Consider the following 17,932-nt stretch of genomic DNA (forward strand, 5'->3'; position numbering starts at 1 on the left):
GTCAATCATCCTTTTCCGTATCTCGCCCGTTTACCAGCCAGGTTGTGACATATAACAGTAGTAAATAATAATGGTTCATTTACTTTGTTATGTACGCTTATTTTAAAAACGGATCAACTAGCCGTCCCGTCTTATCCTACAACAGTTCTGCCATTCGATAGAGCCACGGCAACAGAACGTAATGCGGAATACGCAAAAAAAAACATCTGGATGATATCACAATAGATCAAAATACTGGTCGCAGTGGTAATGTTCGTTCATACAAAAAAAATTGTAGCAAATGTCGCGCCATGTCGTAACTAAAAGTGGCAAGTTTATTTTTACGGTGGAAGGAGAAGCACTTCGAGATACTGACTGTAATTAGGTTTACTAATTATCTATTTTTTCGAAATTTCTCCTTCAAGAACAGGATTTCTTTAGCAGTGAATTATGAAAGTGTTCTCATTCTGGTTGCGGTTATAGTGGTTTATTTCTTATTATTTGAATTTTTTTGTAAACTTATAAAAAATTGCCAAACGGCGGTACAAAAATGTGCTGTTTCTTCTGCTGCTTGCCTGCAATTTTCCGCGCTACGCTGAGCATCGATCTCAGGCTAAGGGTACACTCACCGGCACCGCATCGATGGAATGAGGTTTTTACATTGCGGGAAAGGCGAAAAAAGCGGAAATTCTAACACTTGCCTATTATACTGTACAGCACTGCTCCGGGGAGTGCCGGCCGGAGTGCTGTTGGGTTGCACGATTGCTGTAGCTGTGTGGCGGAGTGGCAGCGGAGAACAAAATATGTGCGAATTTTTGCTGTGCTCCACTGACTCGTAGATGGGATTTTCTGTCGGGTTGATGGACGATTATGCATGATTTAGGTTGGGAGATTGCTGCATGAGCCCGGATTTTCTGGGTTTCTGTTTTGGGGCAGCGGTACCGGCAAAAGTGTTTGTTCGTAAAGTATAGATTTATCTTTGTAATTGTGCTATGAAGAGAAAAACATACTAATAGATTTTAGAACATTCATAAAAAGCTCCACGATTTTGCTTGATTCAACAAGCTATTATGAGACAGGTAAAAAGCTTTTGCTTCGATTAAAAAGATATTGGATTTTCTTTTACGTTCCTAAAAAGAAAGAAAACAAGTTTCAAGGAATGCACTGCATTTGCATATTGTATCCTATCATATTAGCTAGCATCGTGTTTTATTGATAGCCGAGCATCAAAATTATACGTTTTTCTTATGCGAATTTTATTGCTGAAATTCCAACAGCACCTGTTAATTATACTCCGTCAGGAGAGAAAACTGCAGGAATTTGTTCCCCACCAGTACTGTTTCCCGTTTGTTCCACACGAATTCGTGGACAAATGTATGTGCTGTTTGTTTTCCCACGAATTTATTTTCCACCTGTCAGTGTTTCGTGATCTGCCCTTGGCTATTAGCTGAGTTTTATATTTTTGCTATGGAAAAATCTTCATTCACCTTAACAGTTAGGGCTTCGACATTATCTTAGGGGCAATAGGAAAAGTTTGAATTTTTTTAATTAGCAAGATTACAAAGCACCAGGCGCTCACCTTTAAAATTACTTTTAGTATGAATTACAAACTAAACATACAATTAAGAACATATTCAACATTGCTGGCAATTTTGCAAGTGTTATCGAGAGCAATGAAGTCGTTCAAATGTTGAAAAAACTGTAGCAATGCAAAGCCCTAATAAACTCCATGTTATGGACTTTCTTCATTTGATTAAGTTTTCTCTGTATGTTGATGCCCTTATTTTTTCATTTTGGATAACAGATTTGATCGTAATTTAAAATTATTACCGGCAGTTTACTGCCTGCTGCAAACTGACAACACCTCCCATTAGTTGCGGAACTGGTTTGTTATATGCACGGCAACGCTTATCCATAACAACACCGACTGTTTCAATAACCAACCCAACTGTTGGCGTGTAGCCCCTTGTCAAAGCTAAATTGATCCCGTATGATCGTCGCATAAACACGGTACGAACATTTTCACGTCACTTCTGGTAGCCACTCGTTATGGTGTAGAGCTGACGGTAACATATAGGGTTTAATATGTAGAGTGCATTTCAGTATTTTTCTGTGCTACTAAAGCAGGGCGCACATTTACTCATTATTCGGCTTGGGTGGGTAATGTCTGGAAAACCTTCTATTTATCGTTCGCAGTGATTTTTTAACTGCTTCTATTTCCTCGTACTCTTTCAAGCGAACTTGAACCTCATGCATATGCGTTTATCATTATCCGATTTGCTTGATAATCTGTCACTGATTTTCGTTCATTTTGCATGGATGACGATGTATTGTTTAATATTAAATAAAACCAGTGGACATAAAAATTAAAGTATACGACGATAGATGTTTGAAATATAATTTTTACACACTTCAGTAAATCAAAAAGGATCTGTTACATGCCGCTGCGTGAAGAATATCCTCAATACAGTGTAGCTTGGCACACTAAGCGCAGTCATTTCGAGCACTTTCCAATTCTGCAATACTGTGTCAAGCTGCACATGCCCGCGAACACTCAAAAGATCACCTCCCTCTGACAGGCCTAGGCGGCAGTCATCAGCGTGGAGCGTATCTTCGATTTTCTTTGGCCGGCGTTCGTCGTATTGAAGAAAATGAAATAAATAGGAAGAGCGCACCAGCAAGCGCGGAATCGAAGTAATTACACATGAATTCGGTGGCGCGAAGGTGTTCTATCCGATCTCATTTTCCCATCCAGTACATAAGTGCCCTCGGCTCTCGCTGTGCCAATTCGCTGACGCTGACTGTCTCGATTGAGGCACGAAATTTGCGCGGATTGTTTCGAGGTTGTCTGTTGCGTTCCTCCGTCCGCCGCTGTAGCGCTCATTTACAACTGAGTGTAAACATCACATGAGGCTTCCAAAAATTGTAGGTCGCTTTGTTCAATGGATAATTATCTGTTTCCTCTTAAGAGGGGTCTTTCACTGTTTCAAATTCAATTGATCGATTTCTGGATTAGAAACCTATCTGCGAGGTCGAATTTTCGGAGAAAACCGATTTTGATATTGTTTTGCGTTGCGTTTACACCAATGACGTCAGTAGCATAACTTTTCTTTATATTCACACTCCGGTCACAACTATGATTACGGGGTCAATCTGCCAGAGCTACTTTCTTTGATCAAATGATTGAATGTTTTTTTCTCTTTCTCTAGATTACCACTTCAGCAACGAAAAAACTCTGGGAAAAGGGTAGCAGCAACGATGTCAAAGTGGCCACTGGTGCGACCGGGCCGCTGCCTCCGCTGCAATTACACGGAAGTACCGACCATCAGGTATGGCGTGATTCCACTTGGTCTACGCAGGGTGATGCGATACTGGCCTCGAGGCGCATATTTCCACACGCTCCAGACACGAATCCAACCGGATCTACGGGAATCCTAAGGTAGGCTAGAATACAAAACAATAGATTAGTTAAAGGTTGTTTAATGACAATTTCTCTACTATTTTAGCCCACGCGACTCGACTGGCGGTCTCGGTGTCAAAATGGTCGAGTATGTACTTGGTGGGTCACCCACTAACAAGGAAAGTCCGCTTGCTAGCTTAGAACCTCGATTTAATCGAATGAAATTCGATGATAATGACAAGGTAAGAAAACGGAAGAAATATAAAATAACTAAAACAACTAATTGAGCTATCACCGAAACGTTGCAAACAATGCACTATGGGTAAAAATGAGAGAAAAACGGACGCAATTAAGATACGGCCTGCAGGCTTATAAAATATAGGTGATCTCATGTAAAATTTTCCGGAAAACTGCGTGGTGCCCACCCCTTTCTTGTTTGTCATCGGGCAGTGCCCCATTTTGTACATTTTTCCTTATTTTTAACATTTTTCACTCTTATTGGATTATTCCAAGCAAGGTTTTGAGAAAACAAACCGCGAAAATCTACTAATTTTGTGTAAAAACGTCCGCAAAATCGAATAGGGTTTATCTCATTTATTTTAGAGCACATTAATTTTTTTGGTTGAATTCCCGTTTGGTATGGTAATTGGTATGGTCGGTTTGATAACGGAAGCTCAGCCAAAAAAAAATAATGTGCTCTAAACTAAATGAGATAAGCCCTATTCGATTCTGTGGACGTTTTTACATAAAATTATTAGGTTTTCAACTTTTGTTTTCTCAAAGCCGTGCTTGGAACAGTCCAATAAGGGTGAAAAATATTAAAAATAGGGGAAAATGGGGCACTTCCCGATGATAAACAGGAAAGGAGTCGGCACCACGCGATTCTCCGGAAAATTTTACTTAGGATCACGTATATTTTATCAGCCTGCAGGTCGTATCTTAATTGCATCCGTTTTTTTCTGTCGGTTTTGCCCATAGTGCAATATCCGAGTTAAATATTTAATTAAAAAAGGCCTATGAAGAAAACGCAGAAAATTTCTACCATAACGAAAACGATTGGTAATACATTCGTGAAAGTTTAAATATTAGGTCACCAATGAAAATGTTCAGGACTTAGAATGCTAGAAGGAATATAACAGAGAGATACAAGAGGTAGACAAAATGATTAGGTTCAAATGGCGATAACTTCTTTACAAAAGACATATTTATATGCAACCGCTTACAATCGATGGGGAAATTTTTCTCGAATATTCGGAGATTTGTAGTAGTGGTTAGCAGGGCTGTCCTGCAGCACCGATGCGATTTGCTAACTGTACCATCTCATCCAAGCAAAGTTCAAAAATATTATGTATGGGGCATTTATAGAGCAAATTACTATCCATAAGATTAAGAGCGCTCTTTGTGCACCACCCGTTGCGAACTGGAAGTGCGTCGTAAATATCTACTTGAGATAGAGCAATACCTAGTTCAGCATTCTTGTGGATAACAATTTGCTCTATAAATGCCCTATACATAATATTTTCGTATTTTGCTTGATTGAGGTGTTAGAGTTAAATAAGTAAAATCACTGTTCTAGGAGCAGGACAGTCCAGGTGGCCAGAAGACATCGGAAATATTTTGAGTGTTCAAGAGGTTATGTCAAAAACTGTTTTTTCGTCGTTTACATCTTTTTCTAGTTTGACGTTTGAAAATTTATTTAAATAAGTATACAGTCAGTCCACAATCATGGGCCATACACGATTATGGACCATTTTGGCTTTATCTGCCTATTAATGAATGAATATTATATTAATTGATTGATAAAATTGTTACTCATAAGTAGTGATTTGATCAATCATTAGGTGATATTTAAACGGAAATTAGCAGCTAAAGCTAAAATGACCCACAATTGTGTGTGACCCATGATTGTGGACTGACTGTATACCAATCATGTTTCTGTCGAAATTTGGAATCAATTGCCAATCAAATTGTATCAAATTATAAAAAGATGACAGAAACGAGTTGAGAAACAAGCGCAGGGTGGCAACTCAACCAGGAAAAGATCAGGATTTTTTTTCACCGAAAAAAGCGAGAAAAACCAGGAGTTTAATCCAAATCCGGAAAAATCAGGTGCTTGCTAATGACTTAATTACTTATGTGTACACGTCCGCCGGTTCGGCTGAACAAAAAAGTCTGGTTTCCTGTCAACTGTCGACGGTCGTCTACCATGGATTTTACCTGTCGCCAGGGGTGGTTCGCATAAGCAGTCTGTATACAGTTGACTGAAGCTGACGGAGTAGCCCGCCATCAGCATCTAGGTCTGCCTCGTCTGCTCTCCCTGCGGATTCCAGTTGAGTGTTTTCCTGTGAATTTCGTTCGCTTCTCTCCTCAAGACATGTAAATCCAGCTCCATCTGCGCTTCCGAATCTCTATTTCTATCTGGCACTGGTGATTATCGACGATCGAGTTTCGAATTAGAAATGCAAGTGTGAGGCAACCAAGTCCGAATAATGTATCCAGGCAACGATTAACGAAGACCTGCTGCAGTTATCTTTGTTATTACGCATCTCGTCTCGTAGGCAATAGAACGAATCTCACATTCAAATTGAAAATTCGTGTTAGGATCGGTAAACTGATCTGATATCGCCAAATATTTCAAAGATGCATAGAATCTATATCAGTCTTGGTATCAACGTCTGGGGTTGTCTGGCTACCAAGATATTGAGAATCTTCCACCTCCTCAACCTAGATTGTTAATGTTCAATCCTACTGACTTGGTCTTTGCGAGGTTGAATATGATACCTGCTACCTTGGAGTTGTCGCAGAGACATTCAAGCTATCTCTGCACATCGTATTGCCATTGCGAGAGCAAGAGAATATCGTCGGTCAAATTGAGGTTATTTAATTGCTTCATTGTCAAAGGGTTCCAGGGTAATACTCGGTTCGGTTTACTATCAATGGATGCAATTAAAATTTCGTCCATAATGACGAATGACAGTAGCGGTAAAGGTATGTACCTAACTCTTTCTTACTCCTGCAGAAGAAATCCTTATAGGGTCCGATATGAGGTCGTCGTGCAGCACTTTGCACGAAACCGCCTTATACTGAGCGTCGATGAAATAGACCAGCTTATCAGGAACTCATTTACGCCTTAGTGCGCCCACATGTTTTCGTGATTTAGTCGGTCGAATGCTTTTTCGAAATCGACAAGCACTGGAAGAAGACAGCACTGGATGATATGTCCTAATATTACACTGAGCGCCGTGTACTGATCCACACACGGAATCCAGCTTACTATTACCGCAGAGTAACGCCAATTTTTTCCTGGATTCGATTAAGAATCACCTTTCAGAGTACTTTAAGAGTAATACAGAGCAACATGATGCCGCCCTAGTTTCCATATTCAGATAGGTCCTCTTTCTTGGTGACTTTTACCAAGACGCCTTGGCAAGGCGGAAATGTCGCAATATCCTAAATATTGCTGAAGAGCTGATGCAACATTTGCGGAGACAATACTTGGTAGGTTTTCAGCTTGTACAGAAAGTAAAATTATTTCAACTGTTTTATACATGCTACAATTACTCGCTGAATTGAATGGCGGCAATTGGCTTATGCCGGTTAGTTAGTTTCGAGGTACGCTGCTGGCCTAACAAGCCAGTCGTCGTATGCTCGAATCTCGGTTGGGCGGTGCTGCTAGATAGAGTCAGTGGGATCGTTGCACTAGCTGTGAAGCCTGTCGATAAAGAAGGTTCATGTCTTAGAAAGACATTTGAGTTCAAGGCTTTTTTTTGGCTTATGCCGGTTTACCTCTGGATCGTTGCGTCATCGTCGTCGTCGTCAGCATCATAGAGCCGGGGTGGATTCAAGCCAGTTGTCTCCATTCAACACGATCTTAGGCCACCCGTCGTCAATTGGGGAGTTTGTCTTTTTTTAAACATATTCCTTGCATGTTTTTGACCATTGACACATTAATTTTTAGCCCAATCCTAGTAGACTTCACCGCCACAAAGTTTCTAGCTATGATCTCAAAGTTATCTGCGAAGCCTAGGAGTTGGCCACCTTTGGTGAAAATCGTGCCTCTCATTTCGATGCCCGTTCGTCGGATCACCCCCTCAAGAGCGTTGTTGACTCGAGACTGTCCCTGAGAAGCGCATGAAACACATCACTCGGTTCAATGTAACTATGATGATGCAATATGTAATGATCAGTCGCGTTGTCCGCAAAACCTTGTTCGTGCATTATCTGCTATAGCTGGTCACAATCGACTGTATCGTATGCTGCTTTGAAATCAAGACGTGATGCATGGGCACGCTGTACTCCCGCCATTTCTACAAAATCTGTCCCCTTGAAGACCGCCTGATTATTCCCTGCGAAACCTTGTGCTATCGGTGATAGACGGCGTAACAGAATCTGAGAGTAACTTGTAGGCGGCGTTTACCAGCGTTACATAGTTGCTGCGGTAGAACCGCTCACTCTTTTTGTAGATGGGACAAACCAGTCCATCCATGTATCGCTCCGGTAGCTTCTACTCCTCCCAAATCTTGAAAATGACGTAGTGTAAAGCCATTGCCAACGTTTCTCGGTCATGTTTATACATGTCTGCTGGTAGGCGGTCCTTACCAACGATGTTATTGATCTTGTTATTGGCTCGTCAAGCCAATTTCTCGTTTGATTTCTGAGTAATCAGTTGATGGGACATTTCTATCTTTCATAGGCACTCATAGATTAACTTCCGTTCCACTTCACTTGCAACTTTGCCATTGAGGTGTTCATCGAAGAACTGTTTCCCCCTGTGGACCACCTCGTGCTTGTTTGTGATTAGATTCCCACCCTCGTCCCTCATATGTCAGTTTTCGGTGTGTAGCGTTTACGAGATTGGTTCATCTTTTCGTAGACCTTACGTGTGTCTTTAGCTCGGAATAGTTGTTCCAATTGTTCACGATCTTTGTCCTCCTTTTGGCGTTTTTTACTCCTAACGATCGTGGTCAACCGGTTCCTTGCTCATCGGTAGTTGGCAAACTTCTCCCTAGTGGCAATGCTCAGATAATTTTCCAAGCAATTTTTTTTTCTTTTCGCCGCTTGTTGGCATTCCTCATCAAACCAATTATTTTGTATACTCCTGGTAGTGCGGTAACGGCCTCTCCGATAACCGAGTGAATTCAGCCCCAACCGTCTTTAAAGTTTGAATCATCTAACTCCTCGGAAGAAGGTAGCGCCTCGCCCAGTATCCGGGCGTAGTTCTCGGCAGATTGCGGGTTATCTAACTGCCTAATATTTAGCCGAGGCGAACGGCTTTTACGTGTCTGGTATACGGTTGACAGTTTTGAGCGTGCATATACTGCTACTAGGCGATGGTCAGAGTCAATACCCGCGAAAAGTATTTTTGTAATGTTAGAAAAAAGCCGGTCATTACGAGAACGTGGTCAATCTAGTTCATTGTACGTTGATCAGGTTATCTACAAGTGGCTTTGTGGATATCCATGGAAAAAAGGTCCTTCGGATTACCAGGCCTCGGGAAGCTTCGAAGGTTATACATCATTGGCCGTTATCGTTCGCCATCGCAGGCCATGGGGTCCTATCACCGGTCAATACATTTCTTCCATACCGGCCTGGGCGTTCATATCCCCGATAACGATCTTGATGTCCCGTGGCGAACAGCTATCATACGTTGCCTCCAACCTCATATAGTTAAAACGCTTCCTTCTCTTCGTCGGGTTTGCTTTCGTGCAGGCAGTGCACGTTGATGATGCTGTAATTTCAAAAACGGCCCTTTATTTTCAATAAACACATTTTTTCGTTGATCGCCTTCCAATCTATCACGCGATCCTTCATTTGGCCCAATACTATAAATCCCATTCTACCCATATAAATCCCATTGGTAGTGCCACCTCTATAATAAAACTGGGCATTTCCGCCACAGATCTTCCAACACTTCTCTCATTTTCGGTAAATTTCCTTCCGGCAGAGTTACGATGCCAAGTTTGCGGAGTTAAAGCTGTTCAAGCAGCACCCGATCATCACTCCATCTGCAGTTCCAAGTACCAAGTTTCCATTCGTTGTCCATGTTTCGTCACGTATTTGCTTGAATTTTCGTAGTAAGATGGGTTTAAGTAGGTTGCCTTACTTGGGCTCCACTTCCGAATTTCGTGATGGGGATGCTATGTTAGGTGTAGTGCCGAGACAATACCTTTCAGAATGCCCGCTCCGCTCCGGATCAAACGTTGTCGTGGGCTGCTCCTAGTCTGAAGTACCGCCGCGCACTTTGTAGAAGGAAACGTCAAGCCATCAAGAGCCACCCCTGACATGGAAACAGTCGCACAAGGCTATTTCTCGTTGCTACACTCAGCATTCGCATGAGTGCTTTTTCCTGTCAGCTCTATGACCTTAGTATAGAACCGTTAGTACGTTTGACACAAGAAAAAATCCGATTGCGTGAATAAAATCATATAGGGTAGATGATCCATTAGTTGCGCTACTAAGCACAACATAACTTCATTTTGCTTGTTTATTGTATATGCTTCAATTAATCCTTGTGGGGTATAAATTGATCAAATGCAAGGTATTTGTCACAAGGCAAGACAATTGCTTTCGTTGTACGAGAAGCTTTATAAAGAAAAAATGAATTTTCCGATTCAATTATATTGTACCAATAGTTGCGCTAATGTTTCCTTAATTAAGTTTGATGTTCCTTTAATTGTGGTATTCCATATACATTGCTAGGTTGCTAAGTGAAAAAACATCGTAGCAAAACTATAGATGAGCGCCTATAGTTGTGCGCTCCAACTGCGCGTTGGATTTTGGAAAATTGCCATTTTAGCAAATAATGCTTTAATTTTAAATGGTGTAGTCTAACTACCAATACTTCTGAAAACCTGTTTTATATAATGAATGTAATTGTTTTATCTAAAATGCTACGGTGACGAAAATATGCATTAATAATGAATAGCAGCGCTATTCATTGGTACTACCACAACTATTGGATCAAGTACCCTAATAAAAATAAAGTTTTGAATCATGACTAAACTGACATATCAGGCAACTCAAGATCATGCTAGATCTAGATGCTAGATAATAATTCATGATTTTTTGTTGATTTTTGTACCGCAAGAAAGATTATTGTGTATTTTCATAAAAAGTACACTAGATTCCTGATGATGTCAGTCTTCTCATTATGGCGATTGAATTTCTTTCCGTGTACGGTCGTAGTATTATAATGCGAGTTTCAACTAGTTTCAAGAGGTATTTTTGACTACAAAGAGAATTTATTAAATTCGCCATCAACTCATGAATTCGAAAATTAAAACAAACAAAACTTTCTTGCAACAGCTTCAATGAAACAGGACGTGGGAGAGAATTTTGTATGCAAAATTAACGAGAGTAATTCTCCGATAGTTATTGTATTCTAGTCGATCGTCCTTTCTGTAAATGCGGCGCATAATATCTTCAAAAAAAACTTCTGCTAAATGTCAGTAGATTTCTCAAAATTTAAAAGATTTTCAAGAATTTTCAGAGATTTGGTTTTTAGTAGAAGGAAATGCGCAATTCGTGAATAGCGTAGCCGTAGACGATAGTGCGCCGGAGGTTAGGTACCCGTGCATTTTGTGAAATTTTTCGAATTCCATTTGGTTCTTCTGATTTTATGAAGCAAGTTATGTAGCAAAGAAATCACTCTAAGTACGCTAGACAAGAGTAGAAATAGATGAGATTGACGAAGAAAAAAGCGAAGGTATAAGCTATGCCCCTAAAGGATAGGAACCGAAAAAATAAGCTGTATCCGTACTTCAATCTGCACTGTGCATATTTATAATAAAATAAATTTCTATTCAAAAGCTCTATTTTCTTACTTTAAAATTTGAATCTCATAAAAGAACTATCGTTGCTTAGTTCTCTACACTATCCGCACTTTGATCTCGAGGATATTTTAATTTAAAATAACATCTTAGCATTAACCTGCTGTTTCCCTCCATCTCTTCAGGCATCAGACGATAAAGACAAAGCCAACTCACCGTTCGAATCGAACGGCTTAAAGAAAGAGGAAGTAAACTCAACCAACGGAGTTGTGATCGTAAACGGAATTGATGACGACAAAGGATTTAAGTATGTGCTCAGTACACTATGAATAACCGTCGGCAATTGCATTGTAGTTATGTTTTCACTTCCAGTCGCACTCCCGGTTCACGCCAGCCGTCACCGGCGGAGGAGCAGCTGCCTCGAGGATCGAATCTGCTTGACGCCCCATCACACCATAGTACCGGGTTTCCACAGCATCCCTCATTGCACCATATGCTCGGGTCTGCTGCGGCGGCCGCTGTCGCTGCTGCAGCAGCCGGTGCCAGTGGCGGTGCTAACGACGTTGCCCAACAGGCAGCTGCAGCCGCATTAGGCTCATATCATCCTCAAATGATACCCAATCAGATGGGTCAAATGAATCAGCTTAGTCAGATGAATCAAATGAACCAACTTAACCAGATGCAAAGCCACGTGATGAACGGAGTCGGAGGAATCCCGCAGATCACGCAGGTTCGTTAGTTTGTTGCTAGGTCGTTCTTGAAGTCACATTTTAAATTGCTCCTTTTTTCCTCGTAGAGTCAAATGGTTAGCCAACCCGGCCAGGGACCTAACCAAATTGAATCACCTGCCAATCTGCTGCAGCAACCTCACAACTTCGATGTACAGGTAAGTGAAGTTTTTTCAGTTTGTATAACTTAATCGAATTGATATTACAAGTGAAACGAACGGTTTGCCACTAATACCATTGGATACTGAATCAGCTGTCTGCTTCGAGTTCAACAGCTGATTAGAATGATGACACAGCATCGGCAGGAATCGGTCCCATTGCGCATGACACGAAAAAGCGCATTCAGCATGGAAGTGTGTGTGTATGTGTATTTCACACATAGATGGCAGCAGTATCTAAAAAGACAGATAAAAGCCCCCAAATGTAAATCTTGCTGGAAGAATTTCTTCGTTATTCGCATTTTTTTTTCTTTTTTGATTCGCTTTTAAAGTGAGAATTCAAAGTATTTTACAAACTTTTCAAATTGGAAAAATATCTTGTCAGTTAAATAGGTACGCCGTTATTGTGTTTTTGACCACACTGGATTATTTGTTCTATTGCCAACATAAGGGTTTTCCCGCACCCTTATGTTGGCAATTCCCAGTGACCGAAAAATGGTTTAAATTCAAAATAAGCTTGAATTATGATACCGATAAGTATACCTAATTTTCTTTCAAAAATTCCAACACCATCGTGTTCCTTGCACTTTTTACATTGAGGTCGCTTATTATCTACCACATGGCATTTCACGCCGATCCCAAGGAAAATTATATTTTATAATTCGAATCGAACACATAGGTCTCATAAACTTAAAATTATTGAAATTGTCAAAAATGAACAAAACACATTTCTCTAATAGGTTTGTTCTACGTGTTCGATGAAAGTCGAGCCTAATAAATTGCCGAAGCTGGAAGTTTCCGGAAAAGCATTCTCATTATTATGACTCAAAATTTGGGCGGCAGTAGTTTTCCGATGAAGATTTGGTAGGGTAACCAACGTATTTTGGATACTATTAGCAACTGTACATAATTTGGACACTTACAGCAAAATCAAATGGAAGTGTCCAAATTATGTACAGCTGCTGATGGGATCCAAAATAGTTTGGATACCCTAATATCGCGTCTTTTTTCGCGCGAGAGCAGCGATTCCCAACCTTTTTCGATTCGCCAACCACCTGGCGGAATTCCCTCACTATTCTGCAGCGAATTAAATTTTTGGCGAACACACATTTAGGAAACGCTGCTCTACAGTATTCATGCCAAACAGCGCACATCAATTATCGTAAGGCGGCTAGTCGTTTGGATTATTCCAAGGCAGAAACCTCATAGGGTAGCGAATATTTTTTTTCGAACTGACTCGATTCTTTTGATCCAGATATCATAATAAAGACCCCACACCACAGGTGCCGTTTCAAATATTGATCGCACTAGTATAAGGAGTATAATTGTGCCCTTAGACAGTAAAAATCATTGAATTCCTTAGAGATCCGCAGAATGAATCCAAGGTTACGATTAGCCTTTGCTACAGTATAGGGGTAGTGGTCTCTAAACGAAAGTTAGGTATCAAACAAAATTCCTCTCTCGATCAATTCATTCCTATTATTGTACTGCCAGTGTAGTGGATGAGATTACGGCACATTTTTTACGCTGATTTTCATGCGATTTGCAGAGATCTAATCTTCAAACAAGTCTATTATCCATTGTAGCTACTTACAAACCTTAAAAGACTTCACCCTTTAGAGAATTTTCAGGTCAACAGCATAGAACAGTCCGCTTCCAACGGGTATAGTGAAGCAAAAATCGTTGATAAATATGAACAAAAGCAGCGGTCCAAGGTTACTCCTCTGTGGTACACCAGAAACGCTTCCAAAATCATTCAAATCGTGGGAGCCCAGTTTCACACGCAATCGGCGATTGACGAGATATGGCGCTACCTCTTGCACAAAGCTAGTTTGTGCACCGAACTAGTCGATTGGCGATTAAAATTTTATGGCTGGCTCTGTCGAACGCTGATTTCAAATCCGTGAAAAAGGTATCAACTCTGACGTTCTTGCTGACTATGCAGTGTGACGTAAATTATATTAAGTTTATAGAAATAGATCTTGCAAGAAGTCGTGCTGATCGGTTGATATATAAGATTTGACGGCTTGTGTAAACTGCTTACTGATTAGCGTTTCTAACAACTTGGACCTTGTATTGAGTATTGTTAATTAGAGATATTATATATTCATATCTGCTTGAAATACTGAGTCTCCATGCAATCTAAATCTAAATATAAGGGTTACCTTATATAATAAAGTTTTCCTTAATAGTGTTGCCAACTTTTCTGCTCTGTAGTGAGACACTTTCTGTTTAAGGTGTACATCATTTTTAGTGCTGCAAAGTTCGCTGAAATAATTGTCACTTTTTTGGAATTAAATGAACAGGAAACTAGTCCAATTTAATTCTACTATGTATAGGGTTATCGATCGTGGTTCGGCCTATGCAAAAACTGATCCTGGTTCGGCCCATCAGCTTAATTATCGATAATTCATTGAATATTCGAGATTCAAATGCAAAATAGTTTTATAAGCTGCTTATATTATTTTCCTATGCATTGCCTTCATTTATTTGCCATGAAAATTAATGTAACTAGCTCAGATAATTAAATTCATAACATACGTAAAAGCGGCTTCCAATGTCGTCATCAAAGCTGTCTTTTTAAACACCTAGAAAATGTATTAGTCTGTGAAGTATAGGTTAAAAACAATTTTAAAACATAGATTCATTTACATTCTTTTATTATTGGAACGTGTTATTCCAAACAAAAAGCGAAATTACGACTTATTGAGATAATACGATTTTAATTTTTTGAACTTAGTTCGGCCTACCAATGATCGTGGTTCGGCCTATCAGCTTCACTAAATCACCGCTAGTGGCGGCGCGCTTCGCCCACGTTTTAACCAATTTCTGGCTGCACGTAAGATTCGTGTTAAATCTAAATGTTGTGTTTTATTTCATATTTTGTTATTTTATGCATTTCAGAAACAAAATTATTAACATCCTAAAATTGAGATTTTCTTAACAACAATAAATATGAGAGTATTTTTTCCAAAGTAGCGTACAAACTGGATTGTAATGTTTCAGAATTTTATGCAACCTTGCACACGGCTTCAATGCTTGTGCCTGAAACAATTTTTAAAAAATTGTATCGTGTTTTCCTAGAAAACTCAAATGGAAATTTTCCGATTTTCATGTACATCCCCTATTTCAAAAATTCATAGCTGTTGAGCCAAGTATTGTAAAATATATATTTTTTAATAATGGTGGTGTAAGCAAATTTACTGAACAATCCAAAAAAATACTACATATTTGGAAACAAAATTTCCACAAAATCTTCATAATTATGTGAAACTCCAAGGAAAAATCAATAACAGTAGTATCACGAACTAATTGGAAATGAATTCGTTTCAGTTCTACTATAATTTGACTTAAGTCACTTAGGGGGAAGTCCTGTATGGCCGGACCCAAGTAGCACTTGTAACTAATCATAAAAATAAAAAAATACAAAAAGGTTGCACAGCAGTTACATGTAGGATACTTGTAACGAGTTAGGTTACATAAAATTAAAAATAGTTACTTTTTAGTTTTCTAGTGACAAAAATCTCAAAAAGTTACCAGGTAGTTACCAAATGACCAAATTGAAACCTTTTTTTCGAACTGTCAACAACTTGGTCGTCGCAAAACAGTCACCTTTCAGTTACGAGTTACCAAATAGTTATCAAGTGACACAAATGAAACCTTTTTCCAAACTGTCATCAACTTGCTGGTCGCAAAACAGTTAATTTTCCGTTACGAGCAGTTACGAAGTCAAAAAAAGTCGGCTAGTAACATTTTCGCAACAATTTGTTCACTGTTCCTTGTAAACACAACGGATTAAGGAAAAACTAGACCTGAAGAATATTGCTAATGGTAAAGATAAACAATTGGTACACGGGTTGTGAAATGCTCTTGTAAATGCGTTTATTTACTTAATTGATGGTACTTGGAATCTTCTCCGCCCAGACATTGGTATTAAGTAAACAAATGATGATTATTCTCAAACGTCAAAACGATCAAGTTACATCGAAACGAAACCGGCAATGAAAATAGGTTACAGTGTAACTTAGAAATGACGACATAAGAAATAAGTGACTACAACAGATTTAATATTGGTTACCGTATAACCGATACCGTAACCAGGTCGAAGGCTAAGGTTACGTACAACTAGAATGTAACTGAAATGTAACCTTCTATGATTAACACTGGTAGTAACTGTTTTATACAAACTGAAACTATTCTTTGATATTAAATTAACACTTTCTTTTTACAACAATCACTAAAAAATACCTTTTCCCGATATCAACAATGTGAACAATGAACAATGGCTGCTTAAAATCATTTCATGCAATATGCCGAAAACGATACAAAACTTCAAGGACGATGGTGTAGTAGTTAGAACCAAAGGCAAAATGGCTATGAATTTTACTGTGATAGAAGTGATAGCGAAAACAACTTGATTTTCAATGGTTTCTAGGTGAATGCTCCACTAATTCATTATTGCTAAGAATAAATTTAAAAAATCAAAAAATTTAAATTTAAATTTTTATATTTGATTTACAAAACATCAATTTTTCAAAGAAGTAAGTAACGAAAAGCTATATTAAATAAGAGCGCGTGAATTTTTCAAAGCTAGAATCATGCATTTCACCATAAATTTGAAACTGCATTAAAATTTGTGTTGAAATAATAATTTATACACTCTTCTATATTCAACAGTTAAATTTACTGCTTGACGTTGACAGCCATAGATTGAAATAATAAACCTGCTACATTTTCGCTATGCAGTAAAAGTTACAAGATAACTAATTTGCCACCAATTGAAAGTCAATTTACAGTTTATGTGTAACTTCAATAGTAACCATTTTGTAACTATACATGTTACATATTGGTTATTGAGTAACTGTTAATGCAACCAGATTTAGTTACATAAGTTGCGCTATTTCGGTTACACAACTGTTATATTTTAGGTTACTGTAACCGAAGTTTTACATTTAAATTTGTCGCATATCAGCCGCTGCGACTCAATTGTGACAACGTGTGCTACTTGGGGATAGGCCTCTGTGCCCGGACACTAGCGATAGAATAGGGCAATAGTGCCATTAAAGTACTATTCTTCCATTCTTTCCAAATATTTTTATCATTTTTTATTTTTAAGAAATCTCTAGTGTCCAGGCATAGAGGCCTGTCCGGCCATATTGGACTTCCCTTTATACGCATTTTTCGGTTGTTACGACTTGCCACCTTCATCAGCGTGGCAAAATTCTGCATAAATTATAGTAGAACTAAAAAGAATTCATTTCTAATTAGTTCGCGATAATTCGAAAATAATATTTAATAAAAGTATGCTTCACCTTTTGAATTTTTTTAAAAAAGTTTTTCGGTTCGCCGATTTCTAGTCTTTTAACGATAGGAATTTAGCATTCTTTTTTGTTCCTGAATTAGGTCAAAAATCAATGACTAATGTCGGTGTATGACCGATTATTTGTTAACACAGTTGTGATTTCAAAAGCAGCTATTCAGAATATTCAGAATATTTTCCAATGGATCAATAAAGATCCATTGGAAAATATTCTGAAATTAAATGTAAATTCTGTCTTTCTCCGAAGGTACTTGTTAGAATACAGGACAATTTTGAGGTTAGTGCTTCGATTCTATTGACTCTTACAGTCTCTTCCTGTCAAAATTATAACATGCGATTATTAATTATTATTATTATTAATGTACAAGCTTGTTCAACACTGGTAGGTAGATGAAGTGAAAAAGATTAACAATAAAAATACATCTGTACTACTTGTAATGCTTCAATATTCCAGAATATGACCGAAGAAAGTAAAAAATTTGAATTTATATAACCCGAAATAGTTAGAATATTGACCATGTACAAGGTTAATTAACACTGCTAGGTAGATAAATTGAAGAAAGATGCTATATTAGGCA

The 17,932-nt window shown here is 38.8% G+C and overlaps 1 protein-coding gene across 5 annotated transcripts in view; it reads left to right on the forward strand.

The window, feature by feature from the left end:
• Positions 1–17,932, forward strand: part of LOC128744323 (maternal protein pumilio) — a 216,628-nt gene that overhangs the window by 42,058 nt on the left and 156,638 nt on the right. For 4 of the 5 annotated variants that reach the window (XM_053841219.1, XM_053841220.1, XM_053841218.1 and 1 more), the window contains 5 exons: positions 3,189–3,418; positions 3,486–3,621; positions 11,334–11,455; positions 11,503–11,878; positions 11,945–12,034. In XM_053841219.1, the coding sequence (XP_053697194.1) occupies positions 3,189–3,418; positions 3,486–3,621; positions 11,334–11,455; positions 11,503–11,878; positions 11,945–12,034 (954 nt within the window). The remainder of the gene's footprint in view (positions 1–3,188; positions 3,419–3,485; positions 3,622–11,333; positions 11,456–11,502; positions 11,879–11,944; positions 12,035–17,932) is intronic. The other variant, XM_053841221.1, reaches the window with a different exon arrangement.

This window comes from Sabethes cyaneus, chromosome 3 (genome assembly GCF_943734655.1).
Source record: "Sabethes cyaneus chromosome 3, idSabCyanKW18_F2, whole genome shotgun sequence".
NCBI classification, from domain to species: domain Eukaryota; kingdom Metazoa; phylum Arthropoda; class Insecta; order Diptera; family Culicidae; genus Sabethes; species Sabethes cyaneus.